This window comes from Sturnira hondurensis, unplaced genomic scaffold (assembly GCF_014824575.4).
Source record: "Sturnira hondurensis isolate 20B ecotype Veracruz unplaced genomic scaffold, ASM1482457v3 Scaffold0006213, whole genome shotgun sequence".
In the NCBI taxonomy this organism is placed as follows: Eukaryota; Metazoa; Chordata; class Mammalia; order Chiroptera; family Phyllostomidae; genus Sturnira; species Sturnira hondurensis.
Window position 1 is genome coordinate 3,770,570 of NW_028078844.1, and position 21,826 is coordinate 3,792,395.

At 40.3% G+C, this 21,826-nt stretch overlaps 1 protein-coding gene across 1 annotated transcript in view; it reads left to right on the forward strand.

Moving 5' to 3' along the window:
• Positions 1–212: 212 nt before the first annotated feature.
• GUCY1A2 (guanylate cyclase 1 soluble subunit alpha 2) overlaps positions 213–21,826 on the forward strand; it is a 311,211-nt gene continuing 289,597 nt past the window's right edge. The window contains exon 1 of the mRNA XM_037047730.1: positions 213–901. Coding sequence (XP_036903625.1) covers positions 617–901 — 285 coding nt within the window. The 5' untranslated portion in view covers positions 213–616. The remainder of the gene's footprint in view (positions 902–21,826) is intronic.

Below are 21,826 nucleotides of genomic sequence, written 5' to 3' on the forward strand. Positions count from 1 at the left end.
CTCCTTCTCGGAGGAGGAGAAGGTGGGAGCGAGGAGGGCGCGCAGAGGACGGCCACGAAGTGTCCTCATTGCTCCTGAAACGTGGCGACAGCCGAGGCAGAGACTCCCAATGAGTATGACGGCGACACGTGATACAGGCGGAGGGAGAGCATGGGGGGGGGGGTTGTGGATAAAGGGAGCGGAGGGAGGCGGGCTGCAAGGAGAGGGGCGGGAGGAGAGAGGGAAGTGGGGTGAGACCGGCGCGCAGGCGGTGGAAGCCTCTGCCTCCCTGGCCGCTCGGGCCGCAGCCCTCTCCGCCGAGCCGCCCGCGGTCACACACTCGGAGCGTCTCTGCTGCGCCGAGGCGCCGCCACTCCAGCAGCAGCAGCAGCAGCAGAGGCGGCGCCGGCTCCCTTCCCAGCGCTGCTCTGCCGCCGAGCCCGGGCCCCAAGGTGCGGCGGGGCGCAAGTTCCCGCCATGAGCAGCGGGCTCCTTGGCTCCCGAGACTCCCTCCTGGCGAAGCTCGATCGAAGCGCCCAGCGGCTCCGTCGCGCCTAAGGTCTCCGCTCGCAGGTCCCGCTACTGCAGCCGCAGCTGCCACTCGTGTCCGGGCCGCCGCCGCCGCGCCGCCAGCAGCATGTCTCGAAGGAAGATATCCTCCGAGTCCTTCAGCTCCCTGGGCTCCGACTACCTGGAGACCAGCCCTGAGGAGGAGGGGGAATGCCCCATGTCCAGGCTCTGCTGGAACGGCAGCCGGAGCCCCCCTGGGCAGCCTGAGCCCAGAGCAGCCGCCGCCACTCCGGGCCCGGCCGCCTCTGCTGTCGCCTCCGCCGCCAATGTCGGGGCCAGGAGGGCACAGCGCCGGAGGCGGGTCAACCTGGACTCCCTGGGCGAGAGCATCAGCCGCCTGACTGCACCCTCGGTGAGCAGGGTGGAAGGAGGGCCGGCGTGTCCGGAGAGAGTACGGGGATCGGGAAAGTTGGCGCTGGGCGAGCCAGGCGTGCGCGCAGAACCCAACCGCTGGGGGGCAGCCAGGCCTCAGCCCCGCCGGACCTGGGGTTCCCCGTGGCCCCGGGCGACACTCTGTCCCGGGCTCTGGGGGAATGAGGTATTAGAGCACGCTAAAGGAGTAAGACTTTGATCTACCTGGGTCTTCGGATTCGGGGGCTGCAGCCCACCTCCAGCCTTTCACCCTCTTCACCCTTCCGGCCTCAGTACTCCTTCACACCCACCTGTTTTCCTTCCCCCAAACTTTCCCAGACGCTGTGTTCCGCAGTTCCCATTTCCGTGTCTTTCATCTCTGTTCTCCCAAAGGGGTGCTTACCCCTTCCAGGAAACTCTTCCAGTCTTTTTTCCCACACTCTTGGTCTTCTTAGCCTGACCTCCTCTGACATCTTTGAATTCCACAGCCTCTCTGCATTCTCTGTTGCTTCCCTTTTCTCCAGTCTTCAGGAACTGGCTGTCAGACACTTTCTGAGTTGCTTTCTAACGCAAAAAAAAAAAAAAAAAAAACAAAAAAACCAAAAAACAGCCCCCCAACCCCCCCCAAAACACCAAACAAACAAAAAAATCCAAACAACCCCCCCAAAAAAACCCCCCACCAAAAAACAAAAACCCCCACCAAAAAACCAAAACCCCACAAAACCTCTAATATCCTTTATCCTCAACTCATAGCCTTTTTTCTTATTCACTGAGCATGATTGGCCCAACCTTTTTCTCTGGGCAACCATGGTGTCTGGTTTTCTAAACTTCTCTGGTGTTTCTTGTGCCCTCAAACCTTCATTCTGTTTTCCCTGAATTCTCCAGTGCTTACTCAGCGTTTTGTGGGTGTGCGTGTGCGTGTGCGTGTGTGTGCCTTCCTTATATTAGGACCTTCATACACATCTGTTGTGTAAATAAATGCCTTCCTAGCCCTCTAGACTTACGCCCATTTCGGGATGTCTGTATCAGCAGTTCCAGGTGTACGCTGGACTCCCCTTGGCTCTGGGCATTCTTCCAGAGCACTTCTGCTCATTCCTGCTCCAGCATCTCAGCTACCCTTGACATATGCCATTTGCAGGAATGCCAGACCTTTGTATTAGTCTTTCTCTGTCAGAATGACCTCTGTTTTGAAGGAATCCACACCGTCACAGGTAGAATCAGAAGTGGGTGCAGTTGTCAAATCTCCGTCCACCTTTTATTCCCACAGACTTCAACTCCTGGTGGCAGTTTACTCTCTTTTGGGGCTTCTACTTTGAAGTTTCCAAAATGAATCTGAACTTTGATCTTGATTGACTACTCTCCTTTTGAAAGTGCTCTTGCAACTGATGAGAGGATGAACCTGAGAAGGAATATGGCATCCTGAGGGGCTGGGTACTGATACCAGGGAATTCTGCAGATATCTTGGTGGCCCGTGCGTTAATGGGGCATGACTTTTCATTTGGACTATGGAACAGGTCTTCTGTCATCTTCCTTTGGTTATATATTGTCCCGTTGGTTTACTTTTCTGCCACCTCCTCCACTGATAACCTAGGATACAAGACTTGGAGCGGGTTGGCTACTGTTTGCTATTCTTTACTGCACATATTTCCCAGGGCGTGTGATTTTAGGAACTATTTGGTGTTGCAAATTGTTGAACATAGTCTTTATTAAAGGAGTCCAGTAATCCTGCGCATTGGCAGTTTTGTGTCAGTGCATATGGCACTGCAATGTGCTAATTCTTGGTATAATGGGTTCGTATCTGAACACAAGGATTTCACTGAACGTAATGATTAGTTTGGGGGGTTTCCCCCAAGAATTAGAACTTAAAAATTTCTGAACAGTAATGGCAGTGCCTCCTTGGTAATGCCAATTTAACCCAACATTGTTCAACATCTTACATGTAGATAAAATAGACCAAAGCCAAGTATTTACTACCAAAATAAGAGGGAGGAAATACTCTCTGATTTTTACCTTTATAAGTCAACTTTGAGTGACTCTGGCTTTTTGCTGGACAAAAGGCCCCTACCTAGGTGATGGTTTTTAGGTTAAGAAATTTGAAAATAATTATGGTGATGTAATACACACAACAACTATGTGTACTTGCTGTGCTGTCTTTTCTATTTTGAAAAAGATCTGACCTGTCAGCTGGAATGCTCAAAATATACTGGTGAATATAGTGTAAACATCTTCAGTCTCATAGGGCATGTATAAAAAGTTCTCCCTGGCTAACTATATCACCAGTAGACTTAGCAATGCAAACAAAACTGAGGTTATATTTCAAAGCAGCAACTTGTTTCTGTGCCCCGCCCCCATCTTCTTTTATTTGGTGAGCTAGAACATTACTTCTAAAGTTTTAGTAGATGCATCCTCCTAAAATGAGAAAACTGAACTTCTCTGAGAACATTTGTGGACACAGAATATGCCCTGTCTTGTATTAGAGCTGAATGACTTTTAAAAAGCCTCTCAGAATAGTCATTACCAAGACATTCTTAGATGGGATTTTCTAGTTTTGTTTTTTTTATTGTTATGAGATTTCTTGCAGTGTATTTCAGGACAAATCATACTTGCTGTGGAAGCTCTCTTTTTCCTAGTTGCCTTGTTGTGGAATGTCATCTCAATCACTGGAGATGTGTTCTTTATTCAAAGCAATTTACAAGTAAGAAAATGGAAATGAATTTTATAAATACCAGAATATTGCCAAGTAATTGAACTAGTTATTTGATCGATGAGATAATCAGACTCTGATTCTGATATTTTAAAAGTCGCTTTTATATACATCAAATGTTGGTTATAAAGATTAAAATAGTATAAATACCATTTTAATAAGAAAAGTAAATTGAATTGATAAAATTGAAAAAAATTCTGGAATTCAGGAGACCTGGTTATCATTCCTTGTTCTGTGGACAACTAAACATTTTTGTATCTCTGTACATATTATTTGAAGTCTCTAGGATCCTTCTCATTTGTAAGGTATTATACCGAGGGCCCCTCCCGATTCTGGGGTTCTATGGAGATATATAATGTATTATTAAGGTTTTGATAAACTGCCATAATGGCATATGAAAGAAAAATAAGCTCATGTTATGAGTTTTAAAACTTTGAGGGAGCCCTGGCTGGTGTGGCTCAGTGGAGAGAGTGCCGGCCTGTGAACCAAAGAGTCACTGGTTCGATTTCCAGTCAGGGCACATGCCTGGGTTGCAGACCAGGTCTCCAGCTGGGGGTGTGCAGGAGGCAATCATACACTGATGTTTCTCTCCCTCTCTTTCCCTTCCCCCTCTCTAAAAATAAATAAATAAATCTTAAAAAAACTTCGAGGGAAGTAGATTACTTTCTTAAATATGCGCATTAAATCCATGTTTATGCCACCCAATTATAAAAGATGTTGGAGGACTTACAATGTAGCAAGTATTGTGCAAAACACTGGCAATGCAATAAAAAATACTGCCAGTGAAAAAATATTGCCAGTTTTTTACCTCATTTGGCTTCTTTAATTATAGCCTTTATTTTAAGGGAACTGTATTGAGTGAAATCATAAGAACTCCAATTGTCTGGCGGATGTCTAGAGTAAGTTTTATGTATCATCCACTTTGGGTAGTTTTGTTTACTGTGAGTCTGTGGAGTGCAGCCATAACAATAAAAATAAACCTAAAGACCTGACTTAAAGATACATAAATCACTTATTATGTTATTTATTTTGAAATAATTTACTTGGAAACAAGTAAATTTCATATGGAGGAACAGCTTGGGATTTTACATCAAGGGTGAAGTTAGTAACTCATTTATTTCTGTTTTATTCTTATAAATGAGCACTGCTTAGAACCCTATTACTTTGACATCGGTTTGGGGTTTGCTAGTGTCCTGGCAGTGAAGATATCCCAGGAGAGCAGCTGAAGGGCAAGGCTTCCCTGGTTTTCTTGTCAGAGCTTCACTGGCTGTTACAGCCTTGCAGGTAGCTTTGGAGGCACGGCAGAGAAGCTAGAGAGCAGAGTGGCAGAAAGAAGAGTAACAGAAGTGGAAGGATGACAATAAGTAAGGGGAGAAAAGCTGCTGACAGAACAGTCCTTGAACAGTGAGCAAAGACAGGAAATGAAGAGAAGTCTGGGTCCAAGTACCAAAAAAGCAAAAATGATTTCATTATTTTGGGAAAGATATTATATTGACATGAGCCTATGAAAAAGTCAAAGGACATAAATATAGGAATTTGGCCTCCCCTGATATTACAATTAGCTGCCAGACATAAACTACTAAAAAAGCCTTGAGAGTGTGAGTGTAACTACCATGTAAATGATGAAAAATATATAAAATATATCTGTGAGGTAGGATATTTGATAAATTTCTGTATCTTAATTGAAATTTTTATTATTTTTATTTTTTAAAGATTTTATTTATTTATTTTTAGAGAGAGGGGAAAGAAGTGAGAAAGAGAAGGACAAGAACATCAATGTGTGGTTGCCTCTTACGTGCCCCTTACTGGGGACCTGGCCTGCAACCCAAGCATGCATGTGCCCTGGACTGGGAATCAAACCAGACACCTTTTGGTTCCCAGGCCCACACTCAATTCACTTGAGCCACACCAGCCAGGGCTTAATTGAAGTTTTTAAAATCTGGGCTCAACTTAGCTAACAAAGTTCTGAGTAACACATTCATTACAATTAGGATATTAAACAAAATGTATTCCAGTAGTATAATGTTTTTGCGTTTGTAAAAAATAGTTACTGTAATTTGAAATCTGAATAATGGCCATTTAATACTTTTTTCTACCTCAGAGTTGAAAGAACAAGGATTCAGAGTTTGAGTCACGAGTTTGAATACCTGCCTGCTGAGCCCTTTTCTGAATGTGAGGCCCTGGGAACACTGACTCTTATCTTATTGGAGCCTTAGTTTCCTATTTTGTGAAATAGGAATAATAGGAATAGGAATAATAGGAATTATTATTGGAATAATAGGAATTATAGGAATAATAGGAATAATAGGAATTATAGGAATAATAACAACCTTGTCAATTTGTTGTGAAAGAGGAGAGATATTCTTTGAAAACTCCTTGAACTCAAGAAATGATAGTTTTGGGCTGAGATACACTAATTTCAACTGAATTTGAATGCCTCTAAATAATCTAGTATTTCCTTTTTTTTGCCCTCAATAATTTACTTGCTAGTAACCTTGTTAAATAGTTCATGGGTTAACTGATGTCAAAAACCTAAGAAAGAACAAAGACATAAGGAGAAGTTAATTTTGTGGGCACTGCCCAGTCAATCCACTTAAAAAATTAAGACTAGAGTTCCTTCTAGGCTCCCTGGCTGTGGCTCCTGTGGGTACACAAGCCTACGTGATTGTTGCAGCCTCAGACATTCCTGCCGAACTGCAGAGGGCTGTGTGGCAATAGGAAAGCCACTCCTACAAATGTCATAAGAATACAAGGATGGATATACTTGGTAGAATGTAGGTATTTCACAACAAATTATTTTTAAATTAGAAAAAATTAGATAGGTGGAAGAGAAATTGTTTATTTCATTTGCTAGAGAATTTCAAGCTTGCCCCACCCACTGCATTCAAACTGATTTGTACACGTGTTCCAAGGGGTAGGCTGTGAGACGCAGCCGCCACCCAGCTCATGGCCGTTTTGTTCTGTGTCCAGCACTGGATTCCTGTTTGGCTACCAACTCAATTGTTAAGCCTTCATTTTAAAGCTAAATATTAACAGTGGAAAATAACATACATAATTATTAGTTTCAAGGTACAGGGGATGAATGATTACATATTCTTTTTTAGTATGTAATTTATCTACCTTGAAAAACCTTGAACTGTGTGGGATGTGTACTCCAGTGTTATGTATTTTTCTCCTCTGTATCATCATAGCTGTTTTCATTCATCTTAAGTGTGTCCTGTTGTTTCTACATATGAAGCTTAACATAAAATTTAAAAAATATGTTTTATTGAATACGATAATAAAGTAAATGCATTATTTCCAGATGTATACGTTGTGCATCATGAGTTAGTAAGAAGCTATAATGATCCCTTTTGGAACTTTATACACATCTAGGAAAAAATTAAGTGGCATAAACAGGGAGAATATTTGCAAAGGCCAACTAATGGGTAGGTTTTCTTTGTTGGCCTTTGTTCGACACATGAGCCAGTTTTTAGCTCAAAATATAAAGTTCCTATTTTTAAATCCTGACTCTTTCCTCAACAGTTTTATGTTTATGTCATATTTAGTACAATACCTAATGGATGTTCTATAAAATGCTCAGAAGAGATGAATGGATGTTTTTGTTTAATCATTTAGTTGCATTATTTTTCTTATGTTTGATGTTTTCTGTGTTTTGCTGGGTTCTATCAAACAACATAGATTTTATATCCACTCTGTGAGAGATGAATTCAAATATACAAACCTGTTTGAATTTTAGTGACATCTGCTATTTGAAGCAAAACTTCAGAATGGATTTGTGCTAAAAGAGAGAACATGGGGTAGTGTCCTTCTGGTTTTCATTAGGTGGCCCGTGTATATTTTAAGAGTTAGGTACATGAGATGACTCTCCTCCAATCTCTGAGAGAGAGATGCTCATCCGCAAGTGGGCTGCTGTTGCCAAAAAAGCACTGCTAAGAGGTGGAATGACGTAGTCTTGGTCCCCGAATACCATTTCGGGACAGAATCTGAAGATCTAGAGTTAAGTGCTTTAAGCTCAGAGCACCTAATAAAATGGAAAATCCCTGCCTAGAGTGATTTAAGAAGTAGAGGAGCTGGAAAGTCTCTGAAGACTGGAGATTTGTGAGGCGCCTGTGGGCAGTTGAGAAAGAGTGAACATTCTTATAAATAGTGAGAAAATCACTTCCTCATACAGGCTTTATTTGAGACGTATTAAACAGTCCTTCATTTAAGCTAGTGGTTATCAAACTCAAAAAAACGTAAAAAATACCTGAATAAAATGGTTAAAATGCAGATCCCTGGGCCTCCCTCTCAGAGGGTCTGGTTTGATAGCTCTGGGAGAGGGGGGATCTGGACTTTATATTTTAAACAAAATTCTAGTCTAGGTGATTGCTAGGCACACCAAGATTGTGCCTCAAGGTGACTGAATTCCATACCTTCAGGATTACTGATCTAGATTCAGTGAGCTCTGTAGACTGATTTTTTTTGAAAGAATGACCCTGGAAGCATCATTTGAGGTGACTATCTCCAGGTGCATTTTTACCTAAATAAGGACAAAATAAAGGTGGTGGCTTGGAGCACATCCTGTGGTTGTATCCTTTGTGTTCAAAATAATCTTGTTGATTGTGTGGCAGAAGGTATTTGAGGCTTCACCATTTGTAGTTTTAATTTTTGTGGATTCTCTTGTCATTTGTCCTGAGGATGCTTTGTTAGCTCCCCGAAGTCCAGCAGGTCACACGTCAGCTGTAAGTGTATTATGGCCCTTTCCTCAAAATAAAGAAACAACTATTCAAAATGTTGAGAATGGTAGGGGAGGGAGGAAGAAGGGTTGTTGTGAGGGTCAGTACATAAGTTTCTGTGTTTTTTAGAATGAAATTGACACTACATTTCTCAAATGCTCTATCTACTGGTTTATTCTGGAGCAATTACTTGTTCCCGTGTCTATGAAAATTATTTCAAACAGCTGAAGGGAGAAAGAAACAGATCTGGATGTCAGAATATTGGCAGGACTGTGGAAGTCCTGGTGTTACCTTAGCTGCAAGTCCTTGAAGTCCACTTGACTCCTTTTCCATTCGCTGTGCTGTGTTTGTTACGGGTGAGTCGGCTGTGCCCAGTGGAGGAAATGCAAATGTTCTGAAGTGTGCTTTCATTCCTCTTTATGCCTATGCTTCTTCATGTATGGACCCTCCAACTTAATGTCGGGAAAGAATGGTTTTTCTGATTAGTTTCGTGCACCAAACACACACATCCACTTTGTTTTCTGTTATTGCATTTTCCCTCATATTAACACCCAGTTATTGCTCACATCTCGCTATTAGGACTTACTGTGTTGTCTGTGGTTTTGGTTTACTGTGCCGTCTTAAGGCAGAGATTTATCTATGCCCATATGTAGCAGAAAGTCTGATTTATAAAGGCACTCAAATGTTTGTTAGAAGAATGAGTAAATGAGTGAATAAGTGCTTGTATAGTTTGTGAGGTGTCTGGTGATGCTCTGTAGGCATCACGAGATGCCTTTGATGACTTTATGCTGCCATTTTTTTGTTGATTATTTTAACCATTCTGTTTGTAGCTCTTCCTTAGACACAAACAAGAATAGATATGGTTGTAACATTTTTGAGAATGCTTCACTATACTCTCTAGATTTAATGCCAGTGATCTCTAACTTTGGTTAGTGTGATTATCTGAGAATGCTTGCAGTCTCAGCAACTATTTGGGGACACATGCGTGCTGGCGCTTGTAAATGTGCACTAGCTCTTACAGAGACGTGTGTCTCTGTAAGGTATAGAGATGGGTCTCCACCGTGCTCTTTTCTTCATTATTATTTCAATGTATAAGAAAACTTATGTCGTCAAACATTCTACTACATAAAAGTCCTGCAAATAAGCACATCCGCATATCTATCTCACAGTAATTGTTATAGACAAATAATGGTACTGAGGGAATAGAGTCCTGGGGAAGTGTGATAAAGTTAGAAATTGATGATTTAAGAAATGGGCAGGAAAAGTGACCAGGAACAGGCAGAAGTATTAATGGGTATTTTTGAGTGCCCAGCTGAGTTTGGAGATAATTAATTTGTAGCCTAAGCTGAGAGGGTGAGTATGATTTGGGGAGATATAAAGTAGTGAAGGTATTTATTGTATATTAAAAGTCCTATATGTCAAATCACACTTGAAGTGTTTGGGGGAAATCCTTTGGAGTGGAGAGTTATGTCTTGGGAAATAATGAGAGTGAATGTCAAATGAGGTAGACTGTCACATTCAAGGCATTTCTAGCCTTTCTGTATTGCACATGTATCTTATATTAAGCTTATGGGTCTTAGTCTTTCACTACTCAGTTAATTGTCTTAGAATAGCTGATTGATCCCCCAGGCTACCCACCACCCACCAAACCAGAATTGATAACTGGTGACTAGTTAGTCTTTGAGAAACTCAGTGCTAATTTCCTGATTAGTATTTATGTTATGTTTTCAAAGTTAGAACTAATCCTTGAGAAATGTAAGGAGATTCAGTTATATCATTCAGTGCATTATTTATGGGCCTTAGTTGTTAACACAGTAAGGTTCCCTTGGCTCAGATTTGATACTACATTGATTGTTGAATATAAGAGAGCCTGTTGGATTTGGGTAATGGGCGGCTACCAAAAATTCCCTATTATTTTGGAGAGCACAGTAGATATTTTCTTCTCCAAAAGATAACAAGTAGTTTAGCAAATCAGACACTTTGATGAAGTGAACCCTCATGAATGCAGTATCAGTTTGTGAGTAGGTGAACATCGATAAAATAACTTAAGAGTTAAACACTTTCCATTTTGTTAATCAGTCTTTGATAATCCCATAGACTCTCTTGGGTGTTTCAGTGACTCTGTGTCATTGTTGAGAGTCTTAAATACCACTGTGCTGTGGAGGTGTGGACGTCCTGGTAAGTGCAGTGTTTTAGGTGATTCAGTGCTTTATAACAGGAACTTTCTCCTACATGGAAACACTGAGGAACTAAATGGTTCTTGTGGCCTGAAAGAGTTAATATGCATACTTGATTACTAGTACTCCACCAGGGAGTCTGTCGGGCAAAGAGAAGCAAATCAGGAGTGGATTTTAACAAAAAGCTTTAAAAACCCCCTGTAGAGATCTGTGCATTATTTGGTTAATGCACTTGCTTTGTGTTCTTAAAACATGCCTGTTAGTGTACATGTGTGCAGGGTGGGGACGGATGCTGTGATTCAGTAAATGCCGAATTCTGATTTTTGTTTTAATTTGACTCTGGGGAAATAACTTTTCAGTCTTTGTTTCCCATTTCTGAAATCATATATAATAATACTAATCTCTCACTCAAGGGTAAATACGTCATAAAATGTGAGCAGTGAATTGATGATATTGTGTACCATGATTAACTTCTTCATTGCACTGCTACGCTGATTTATTTAGCACCAAGGCATTGGTTAAGATTCCTTCTCTCTCTACATCCTGGGAAAATAACAGGTTTTGCAGTCAGATACTAACTCCTGTGTTATCTTGTGAGTTCTTGGGTAAGTCTCTCTAAGTCTCAGTTTCTTATCTATGAAATGAAGGTAATAATTTGTAGAATAATGAAAATTAGAAGTACAGTGCATAGCACAGTATTTAGAATACAGTAGACAATTAATTAATTTTGGTGTCTTTAACTCTGTCTTATCAGTTATCTTACAGGTCTGTGTATTGGTTATCACATTTCCTGATACCTTGTTATTTCCAGCCACAATCTTTGGCAAAACCCCTGAATATTTTCTTTCTTAGAATTCTTGTTTAGCACTATTATGTTTTTAGGGAAATATTTTTAACATTTTTGGGTGTATAACATTTTAGGATTATAAAATACCCCAGAAATTTCTTCCCAGAAATCTTTAAAACAAATGGGATCTTACTGGCAGCTTATTTATTCACACACTCACTCCTCACATTCATTCATTCAGACAGCATTTATTTAGCAAATGAGAACTTAGTGATTCATTCAGCATGTACTCCATATGTGTCAAACACACATAAAATAAGGCATTCAGACAGAAATTGGTAGTCCTTTTGGATTAAAAAACATGAAATTGCATTTTTAAAACTACCAAATAATGTGCCCAACAGTTATTTCTACTCTTTGCCCCTTCTGTCTATTCTCCTTCTGCCTGGATGCTTTGTTATTTGGCGTGATGTGGACAAAGGGAGGGTCTATAGACAAAAAGACCAGTTGAACATGTAATAATGGCAATGATAACAGTGTTGATTTATCAAGCCCTTATCATGTACCAGGTGTGCCACTAGGTGCTCTATACACTGTACTCCATTGAATACCCATGAAGAAGTACAGGAGTGACGCCTTACCACAGTACACAAGGGATCAAGAGCCTCTCTCTCTGATCTCACCTCCCGATGCTCTAACCTCTACCCACAGCTCTGCAATGCACTCCTCGTACATTTCAGTTACATGCCATCTTGCTTTAGGACTTTTGTCCTATTCCCCATGTCAGAAATCCTGTCTGGCTCCAGTTTTCCACATTATTGTCCCTTTCGTGGCTTCCCAATTTCTGCTCAGCGTCACCTCATTAGACATTAGCCCTCTTGCACTGATGATTCTTTCTCACCTTGCTGTTAATTTCCATCATAGCACTCACTACCAGAAGTTATCTGTTTATGTGCTGGTTTACTTATGTGGTACTTGTATTCCCTGACTGTAATTTAAGATCTGCAAGAGCAGGACCTTGTCTGGATTGCTCACAGTGGTCTTTGCAGTGCCTAGGCTAGTCCTGGATCAGGGTCAGTTCTTAATACATCTTTACTGACTCAATGAATGTGTCATTTTGAGAGACGTCTTAGCATTTGGGAAAGAAGGAGCCTAGTTTTTTTTTAAACGATGTATAAGGTGAGAGAAGGACAAATTGCATGTCTTAGGCAAGTACTATGGACTCAGCATTTTAAGTGTTTTCATAATTTGTATCATTGAACTTTCAGAATAATTTTATAAGAGATTCCGAGAAGTTGAGTAACTGGTCTATGATCACATAATTAGTGATTGAGATAAGATTAAAATCTTAGTCTGTTTACCTCCAATCTCTGTATTCCTTTCACTAATTACGTATTTTAAACCCTTGGGAGTGTGGTGGACATTGTGCTTTAATGCCTAGATGCCACTTTAGGAATGAAGGGCTTATTCGCCTAGATGCCAGGAGTGCTAGCGACTGTCATCCTCAACTGTCAGTTCCTAACATGTGTTATCTGGACTGAGGAGAGCTGCCTCGCCCAAGGTCACACTCCACTCCAGTGACCCAGCCCTAATTCAGTCAAATCTGAAATTAGAACTCCATGTGGGGTCAACTGAGGCCCCCATGAGACTGTATCACAGTCCAACTTCTCCCTCTTTCCAATTTTGCTTCCTTCTACACTCTTTCACGGGTATGGATCCTAAGAGCACTCCCTAATAAGGTTTCTGCACGCTGACCTTTTCAGAGTCTGCTTCAGGGAACCCAACCAACAGTAGTGTGTGTGAGAAGCATGATGACATTAATAAAAGTGCAAAAGGTAGCACCAAGCAGGTGACATTTGTAGAAAGTAACAATGATAACTTTGGATTTGGAGTTTTTGAATTTAGGTGTACATGGCCAGCTCTGGACTGTGGGCTTAATATGACTGCATCACCAGCTTGTCACATTGTAGGCAATCTCTTAATAAATAGATGGTTGAAGATTTGGGATTGGAGTTTGGGTAAGAGTTGATGGAAGTTATATCTAATAGCTTGAAAATTGACAAGCTCTCTGAGTAAGAGAGAGAAAAATAAAAACAACAAGAGAATTGAGAAGCAATACACTCAGAGAATCAGAAGAATATAGGTGCCAGAATGCTTTGTTTGTTTGTTTGTTTGTGGGCTTGGAGGTGGCTGGAGAGCATCTGAGAGCGAGAGCTGTAGTGGTTGATATTTGTGAAATAATGACCATTTAAGGATGGTACTTTCAAGCCCAGCGTGAATGAGGTTGCTGGTGGCTTTAGAAAAGCAATGGCAATTCTGCATCTGAGGCAGAAACCTATTTAACAAGTTTAAAGAGGATATATATGATGAGTAAACAAACGATATAATGGGCACACATTTCTTGTCCAAGACGTTTGGCAATGAAAGTAAAGAGAGAGAGTTGGCAGGGCCTCGGAGGCCACATCCAAATTTGATGAAAGAGGTGGAGATGGAAGGTAACAGAGCAGTCAAAGAAGTTGAAGACGGTTGAGATAAATAGGCTTTGGGAAAGGTTAGGGTTGTCTGGAGCCGTTCTTCTAGCCCCTTTGCTAAGCAAGAGTGAGGATCCTTCTTTCTAGGGGAAATGCCTTATGGCATAATGCACATATAGGGCAAAGGCAGCTGTCAGATTTGGGTGTTATTTACCCCTGATGTGCTACAGTCTGGACTCAGTTTTATCATGGTGACTCAGTGGTTGGTCGGTAGTCCCGTGTATCTGAGGGCTGTGAGGCTAAAGTGCCGGGCTCTCAGAAGTTCTGTAGCTCTGTCTGTGCTGCGGCAGCTGCACTGACCGTGGGATGGCAGGTGCGGCCAGAATTGCCACTCACTAACCCTCCAAAAATTTGTGTGTTCACATTATAGAATGTGCATTTTTCACTTGCGTATTCCACTGTAGATAACTTTGGGACTGTTTTATCAGTCTGAAAACTTCAGATTTTCTCTTATTCTTCTAAAGATAGGGTTTTATAAGTTGAACACCATGTGGAGGGAACTGTTTTTGATTTGTGCTTGTATGATTAGCTTGCTCTCTTTTGCTTTCTTAAAATAATTATTGATCTATTGCTTTTGGAGAGAGAGGAAGGTATGGAGGGGCAGAGAGAGAGAGAGAGACATTCTGTGCTCATGTGCTCTAATGAGGAATCAAATCTGAAACCTCGGAGTTTGGGATGACACTTTAATTAACTGAGCTACCTGGCCAGGGCTCTTTCAGGTATAAAGATAATTTGAGACATATTTTAAAGATGTAACCCCTGTTCTTACACTCTCTGTATCTGGTATGACTTTATTTAGGGTTATAACACTTTTGACATTGATGCAAAAGGTCACCAATGGAAGGAACTCCAGAGTCCTTAAGAGCTAAGTGACTAGGACTCTACTTTGTTGTTGTGTTGAATATATTTTGCACAATTGAAAAGTGATGTGGAAGGTAAATTAAGGACAAGCAGGCTATACACAATTGGATGTATGTTCTTGGCTCTCTCCCTTTCCTTTCCTGGGTACATTTTACTTAATTTCATTAAGCAAGGATTTTTGTTTGTTTTACTCACTACAGATGCCCAGTCTACTAGTGCCTGGCACATAATAGTTGATCAACAAATGTTTGTTAAATGAATAAATTTAAAAAGAATATAAACACATTTGTTCTGCCCTGGCTGGTGTAGCTCAGTGGATTGAGCACGGGCCTGTGAAGCAAAGGGTTGCCCGTTCGATTCCCAGTCGGGGCACATGCCTGGGTTGCAGGCCAGGTCCCCAGTGGGGGACACAGGAGAGGCAACCATACATTGATGTTTCTCTCCCTATCTCCTTCCCGTCCCCTCTCTCTAAAAATAAATAAATAAAAATTTAAAAAAGGCATTTGTTCTAACTATACTATACAAATATTGCAGGAAACAAGATGATAAATACATGCTCTTTAGAAAAATATCAATAATAGTAGCAAAACAAAATAGACATAACAGAATCTACAAATGCAAACAATCATTATGGTCTAGTTTTTATTCCTTCACCATACTTTTAATATTTGCCTGCTGTGCATGCTTGCTTTTATTGAGCCAGAAGGGAAGGTCTGTGGGGCAGAACATGGCCATAGTTATCTGCAGAATTAAAACAAAAAGTTCTGGATTTTCCTTAAATATTCTTGTAATCTGCTACTCCAGTCAATTTACATTACATACTTGGAGGAAAGATTAAGTTTTTCTACATGATCTAACCCGGACAATATTTTTTAAAAATTCAACATTAGTTCATTAAAGAGATATTTGCTCTTGGCCTTTTTCTTTGCTAGGAATTTGAGATGTCTGTTACATGAGGAAAATAGTTATTCCTGCACCCCATTTTTTCCTTGTGATTCTGTTGGAAACATTTTGGGAATGATATTTCAAAAAGATTTTATCTTTCTTCCAACCTCATTCTTGTTTAAAGTTTTCCCAAGGGAAAGCAAGAACTTGTGGAAGACAAATTCACATCCAATGATAAATTTAAGGAGAACCTGTCACTGTACTAGTGAGAAGCCTATAATAATTCAATAAGTTTCTGTAGAGCTAAGGAAAAGAAAAAAATATCTGTTGAAATGCTAGTTGTTTATGTTCTTGCAGTGCAGGGTCACTCTGCATCTGACTTCCAATTGCATTTGTTCGTGTGTGACTGGTTTAATTTGCTTATGAGAGATATTTTGATTTTTGAATCAAATATTATCTTACTAAATATTTTATTTTTAACTTATGTAATTTATGTATTTGTTTTTCAGAAAGGAAAGATGCAGGGATTCTTACATATTGTGTTTTTATCATAGTACTTACAGTTGTAAACCTCCATCTTAATAGCATTTTGAAATCTATCTAATCTATTTACCTATTTCTGTGTATGTATGTATGTATCTGTTTATCTATCTACTATTTATTATGTAGGGCAGAAGAGAAATGATTCTTCCATTGGATTCTGAACTTAAAAATGCCATCCAGAACTGGAGGGCATTATGCTGAGTGAAATAAGCCAGGTGTTGAAAGACAAATACATATGATCTCACCTTTAACAGGAAGCTAAGCAACAAAACAAACAAGCAAGCAAAATAAAAACAAAGACACTGAAATAGAGAACAGGGGGACAGTGTCCAGAGGGGAGAGGGGAGGGAATTTCAGGGGGAAAGGGGGAAGGACTTATAGGAACTAGTATAAAGGACACATGGACAATAACTAAGGGGGGTGGAAATGGGAGGGAGGTGGGGAGCATGGGGTGGGGGGGCCGGTGGGCTGAGATGGGAGTAAAAGACAGAAAACTGTACTTGAACAATGATTAAATTAAAAAATATTTTAAAGATGCCATCCAGTAGAAATCTGGAGTAGACATAATTACTCTCATTGTGTCTTCTAAAAATTTGCCACAAGTAATAAAAATGTGTTTTGCCTCTTTGAAAAGGGATCTGCATTCAAAGGCAAATGTTATAGGAGTAATCATGAGATAATTGTGTTGTAAAGGAGAAAAGACCACGGGAAAGAGTAAATTTTATCTACAGACCATTGTAATTCCATCTGAAGATTCAGACAGGTATGAGGAGTTTCTAGCATGGGCCCTGGAGAAGAGAACTTTATTGTTTCTTCCTGATACAGAGATCAGTTAATGCTTTGAGGACCCGACAGTCCTTGTAAGCTGCAACGACTCTTTGTGTATGTGTTTTGATAGATTATTGCCATTGTAAATACATTTCAAAGAAGACCAGTCTTTCCTTTTGCTCAGAATTAAATTATTTTTTTCCAAAAGTGTGCTTATAAAGTATAAACCTAACTCCCCTGCTGAAGGAGTATGGATGGGATTTATCTGTAACTTGCAAGGGGCTGGCTTGTGAACTGTGGTGTGGAAAGCTGCTTTCTGGTTCTTTAAGCATTTGGGCAGTTCTCTCTCTGGCTACATTCTTGGCATGGGAGTGGGGGAAGATGGAGGAAATCAAATATGATGAAACTGGAAGTGTAATTTTTTTGCTGTCTGCCTATTGAGAACAATCTGGGCCTCAAATATCTAGTTAACATAGATATCAAATTATTTTGGGCATGACTGTGGGGTATGTGATATTAATGATATTAATAATTACTTCGACAACTCCATTGGACATGTAATTGGAAAAGGCATTTTGCCCTGGCTGGTGTAGCTCAGTGGATTGAGCTCGGGCCTGCAAACCATACGATCGTGGTTCAATTCCCAGTCAGGGCACATGCCTGGGTTGCAGGCCAGTTCCCAGCAGGGGACTCAGGAGAGGCAACCATACATTGATATTTCTCTCCTTCTCTCCTTCCCTTCCTCTCTAAAAAGATAAATAAATAAAATCTAAAAAAAGGCATTTTACTACAAGTTACCCCAAGAGGCACAATAATTTTTCAAAGAATACATATGAGTAAGTCAATTTCAAATATGGGTCCATAAAAACGTTACCATTGTTAAGCTATAAAATATCAGTCTGCAAATATGAATCTGAAAATAGTATCAGACCACTAACTTTGATCATTAGAAAAGGTATTTAGCTACTTGATGTGATTTATAAATCAAATCAAGATATATGAGGTCTGTCTGGAAAAGTCCAGCCATTGGTAATGTAATGGGAATGGTTTGCGCAGCATCAGTGTAACCTGGCATCTGAGGAGAGTGGACTGGAATGTGCATGTGTGAACAAGGATAACTTCACTGTACTAGTCAGTGGGGCTGGTGGACGCTTTTGAGTGAGCGTATGTACTGTGTGGCCATCACAGTCACTATGACTTAGCAAGTAGAGCAATGAATCAGCATCAGATTTTGCATTAAGCTTGAGTATTTCTCCACAGAGACTATCTGACCAGAAGGTCACAGCTATGGGCAGCTGGTGGTTGACAGCTTCATCACAGTAACATACTACCTCATGCATCACATCTCGTGCAGAGTTTTTTTGGCAAAACATCAAATCACCCAGGTGACTCAGCCTCCCTATAGCCCAGATTTGGTGCCCTGTGACTTCTGGCTTTTCCCTAAACTAAAATCACTTTTTTTTTTGCATGTTAATTATATTTATTTTTTTCTCCAATTTTTTATTTAATTATTTTTCAAGTACAGTTTTCCGTCTATTACTCCCATCCCATCCCACCCCCCATGCTCCCCGCTCCCTCCCATTTCCACCCTTCTCAGTTGTTGTCCATGTATCCTTTATACAGGTTCCTCTAAATCCCTCCTTTATTTCCCCTGAAATTCCCTCCCCTCTCCCCTCTGGTCACTGTCACCTTTGAAAGGGAAGAGATTTCAGACCTACAATAAGATTCAGGAAAATATGACGGGGCAGCTGATGGTGATTGGGAGAACTGTGTGAGGTCCCAAGGTGCCTACTTGGAAGGGGACTGAGGTGTCATTATCCTATGTACAATGTTTCTTGTATCTTATATCTTCTTCAAGAAATGTCTCTATTTTTCATATTACATGGCTGAGTACCTTCTGGATAGGAGTTGTACCTGCCTGAAAACATTTAAAAAACCTAAAATAACAAAGTTTATTATTTTCCTCTCCCAGAGTAACTAATATAAACAAAAACAAAAGCATATCAAAGTAAAGCACATAAAAGTTTTTACTTTGATGTTTTATGCTGGTTTAAACTCTGATGTATTAGGGGTTAAGGCTGAGGAAAAAAATGGTAAAGTGAGGGCGTTTACTTTTGGCAGTCCCTATTTTCAACCCCTCTCTTTCTGTCTCGATTTTCTATATCAAAACCTCATACCACAAGAACTGCTTTGAGTCTCCCTTGTTAGACAAATTGGACTGTGTACACTTTAAATACCCATGCTAAATTATTAATTGAAAAATACCTCCCTTAATTTTTAGCACCTTTGCAGGAGTGGAAAGTAAGATTTTGGGGAGAGGATTGGAAGATGGATGGGATGGAGCTAGCTCTTTTGGTGCTCCTAAAATTGAACCTGGTATCTGGCCCCACGAGGCTCTGACTGTCTGAATGACTGGATAGAAGTGGGTGTGTCTGGGTGCTTCTCAGGCAGCCGTCTGGAGATCTCTGTAGCTATAGTACATTATTCAGTGTTCTTGGTCTGTAGGAATAACAAACATATTGGGAGATATAAACAAAGTAACATATAACACCTTTGATTATGTGGCATATTTATTTTATCATAAACTATTTTATGTTGTTTCAAAAAACTATTGCTACTTCCTCAGGATTCATTTTATATAAGGCTCGTAGGACCAAGTGGGGCTGATGTTGTCTTTATGTTTTATGATGTTTGGAGATTCCAGAGATTTTGCTGCTTACGTGAATAATTCATGAATTGTGTGTGTTGTGTCAATTATGGATGCCCTGACACTAGGTTCGCCTTGGAAATTCCAGTGAAGAATCCTTTTGTATGCAAGGACATTAGAAAATGTATTTAAAACAGAAAAAAGAGAGTGATATCTAATCAGTACCTTGTTTCTAAGTATTGTGTCATTAAAATTCTTTGTTGTTTGGTGTGAATGTGTGTGCCCGATTTCTTGGGTCAGTGTTTGACTGATATTTATAAAACTGAATGGCAAAGCAAGAAATTTAACATCATGTGGCATTCTAGAAAGAATTGGAGAAAATATATACTGTACCAGAAACATCTCCCTGCTCTGTGGGCAGGTGTTCTCAACATCCGCTTCTTACTCACATCCTTGCACTGTCCCCTTTTCCCAGTTGCTAATCTTCCGTTAGGTAATGAGACAAACACATGGCTAAGAATACTGCAGAGTTAAAAATCTGTTTCTCGTGTAAGCAAGGTTTGATGTCTGTTGTTAGAGTTCTATAATGAACTCCACAGCAATTTATGTTATCATGGCTATTTTTATGATAGATGGCTTATTTTGAATAGTTTTTAGTATAAGCAGATTTCAGGAGAATTGTGAAATACCAGGACCTTCCACCAACTATATTTTTAATACCTGAGAAGATAAAGCATTAGCCTTACATATATATACATATACACATATGTATACATGTATATATATGTAATTTCTTCTTCTTCTTCTTCTTCTCCTTCTTCTTCTCCTTCTTCCTTCTTCCTTCTTCCTTTTTTCTTTTTCTTCTTGGCTTTCTCCACTTCAGGACTATGTGAGAATGACGAAGGCTTATACTTTCCATACAGAAAAGCCACAAGTGTTGAATGGTATCTATTTGGAGTTTACAAAGCATGTTTTAAATACATGTTACCCGACTCTGATTCACCCACGAAATGTGTGAGGTAGGCAGGACAAGGATTAACTGTAGGCTGAACTTTAAGATAAAGAAAGAAGCTTGGAGAGGAATGGGGTAACTTGCCAAAAGTCAAGAAGCCAGTAATCAGCTCTATTTTAGTGCCCGATTCTCTTGTTTCAGGTCCTAAGCTCTTTCCACCATGACTTGTCTTTCAACATGTCCATGAACTGGTGCATCCCAGTATACAGTATTGTCCAGTGTAGACCCTCTATTTTGCCTCCTGTATGTTTCCTGCTTTGTGACTTGCTAAGGTGCAGTAGCAATTTCTTGCTGGTTTTCTTGAATCTTACCTCCTCTCACCGATTGTTTAGGTTCTGACTGTGCTATGAGTCCACACAACACAGGTCTGTGTTAGAAATAATGAAGGGCTCTTTATCCATCGGAACTTTGCCTCTAGGCGGACCTGGTTTGGCCGTCCACTGTCATGTTTGCATGGTCCAGGCTCCTGTGGTTGGTGGGAGCTATGAAGAGAATGACAAAAGCCCTCATCTCTGCTGACATTGTAGCTTATGTTGCAGACTCTGGGAAGAGCAGTGACATTACTTGTTTGCTTTCTGAATATGAAAGAAGTGGTGATTATCATAGAAACAGTTACATGAATAAGGGTATATATTTCTCTTCATAGATTGTATATAATTGTGCATACCCAGTCATACACATATATCAGCATAAATTATTTATTAGAGGAAATGAGGATGTAATATAATAGTTATTGTATAATGGATTAACGCCTACATTAAAACATGTGCTCAGGTAGAGTTAACTGCAAAAAAAAGTAAGATTTTTCAAGTCATGTAGTATTAGAATTCTTCTGCCTGCGTGTTCCCCCGCCCCCAGAAAGAAGTACGATAATCTGTACTTTTAGCTTAGGAAAGAAGTGCATCAGAAACACTCATGACATGGCTGTTATCATCTGCCTCACATCTGCCTAGCTAGCATGTTTCCTATTCATTTGGATTATCTGGTTATAATCAATGCTCAATCTGATTATATTTATACCCTTGTTGAATTTTATCTTACGAGACAGGTTGAAACAGTGGAGCTGAACAACATCTGAGATTCTTAAATGCCAAGCACTTGTTCTTGTCAATGTTCTCGAAATAATCAGACTCTCAGCCACTGGCGAAACAAAATGCCCACAGGACTTTGGTTGGCATCTGAACGACAATTCACTTATTTACATTGAGCAATAACTGTGAAATGAGGCTTATTACTTAAAGTCTGCATGGTCAGCACTTTCTTACCTGTTCAGGCTATAAGAGGAGCCAAGTC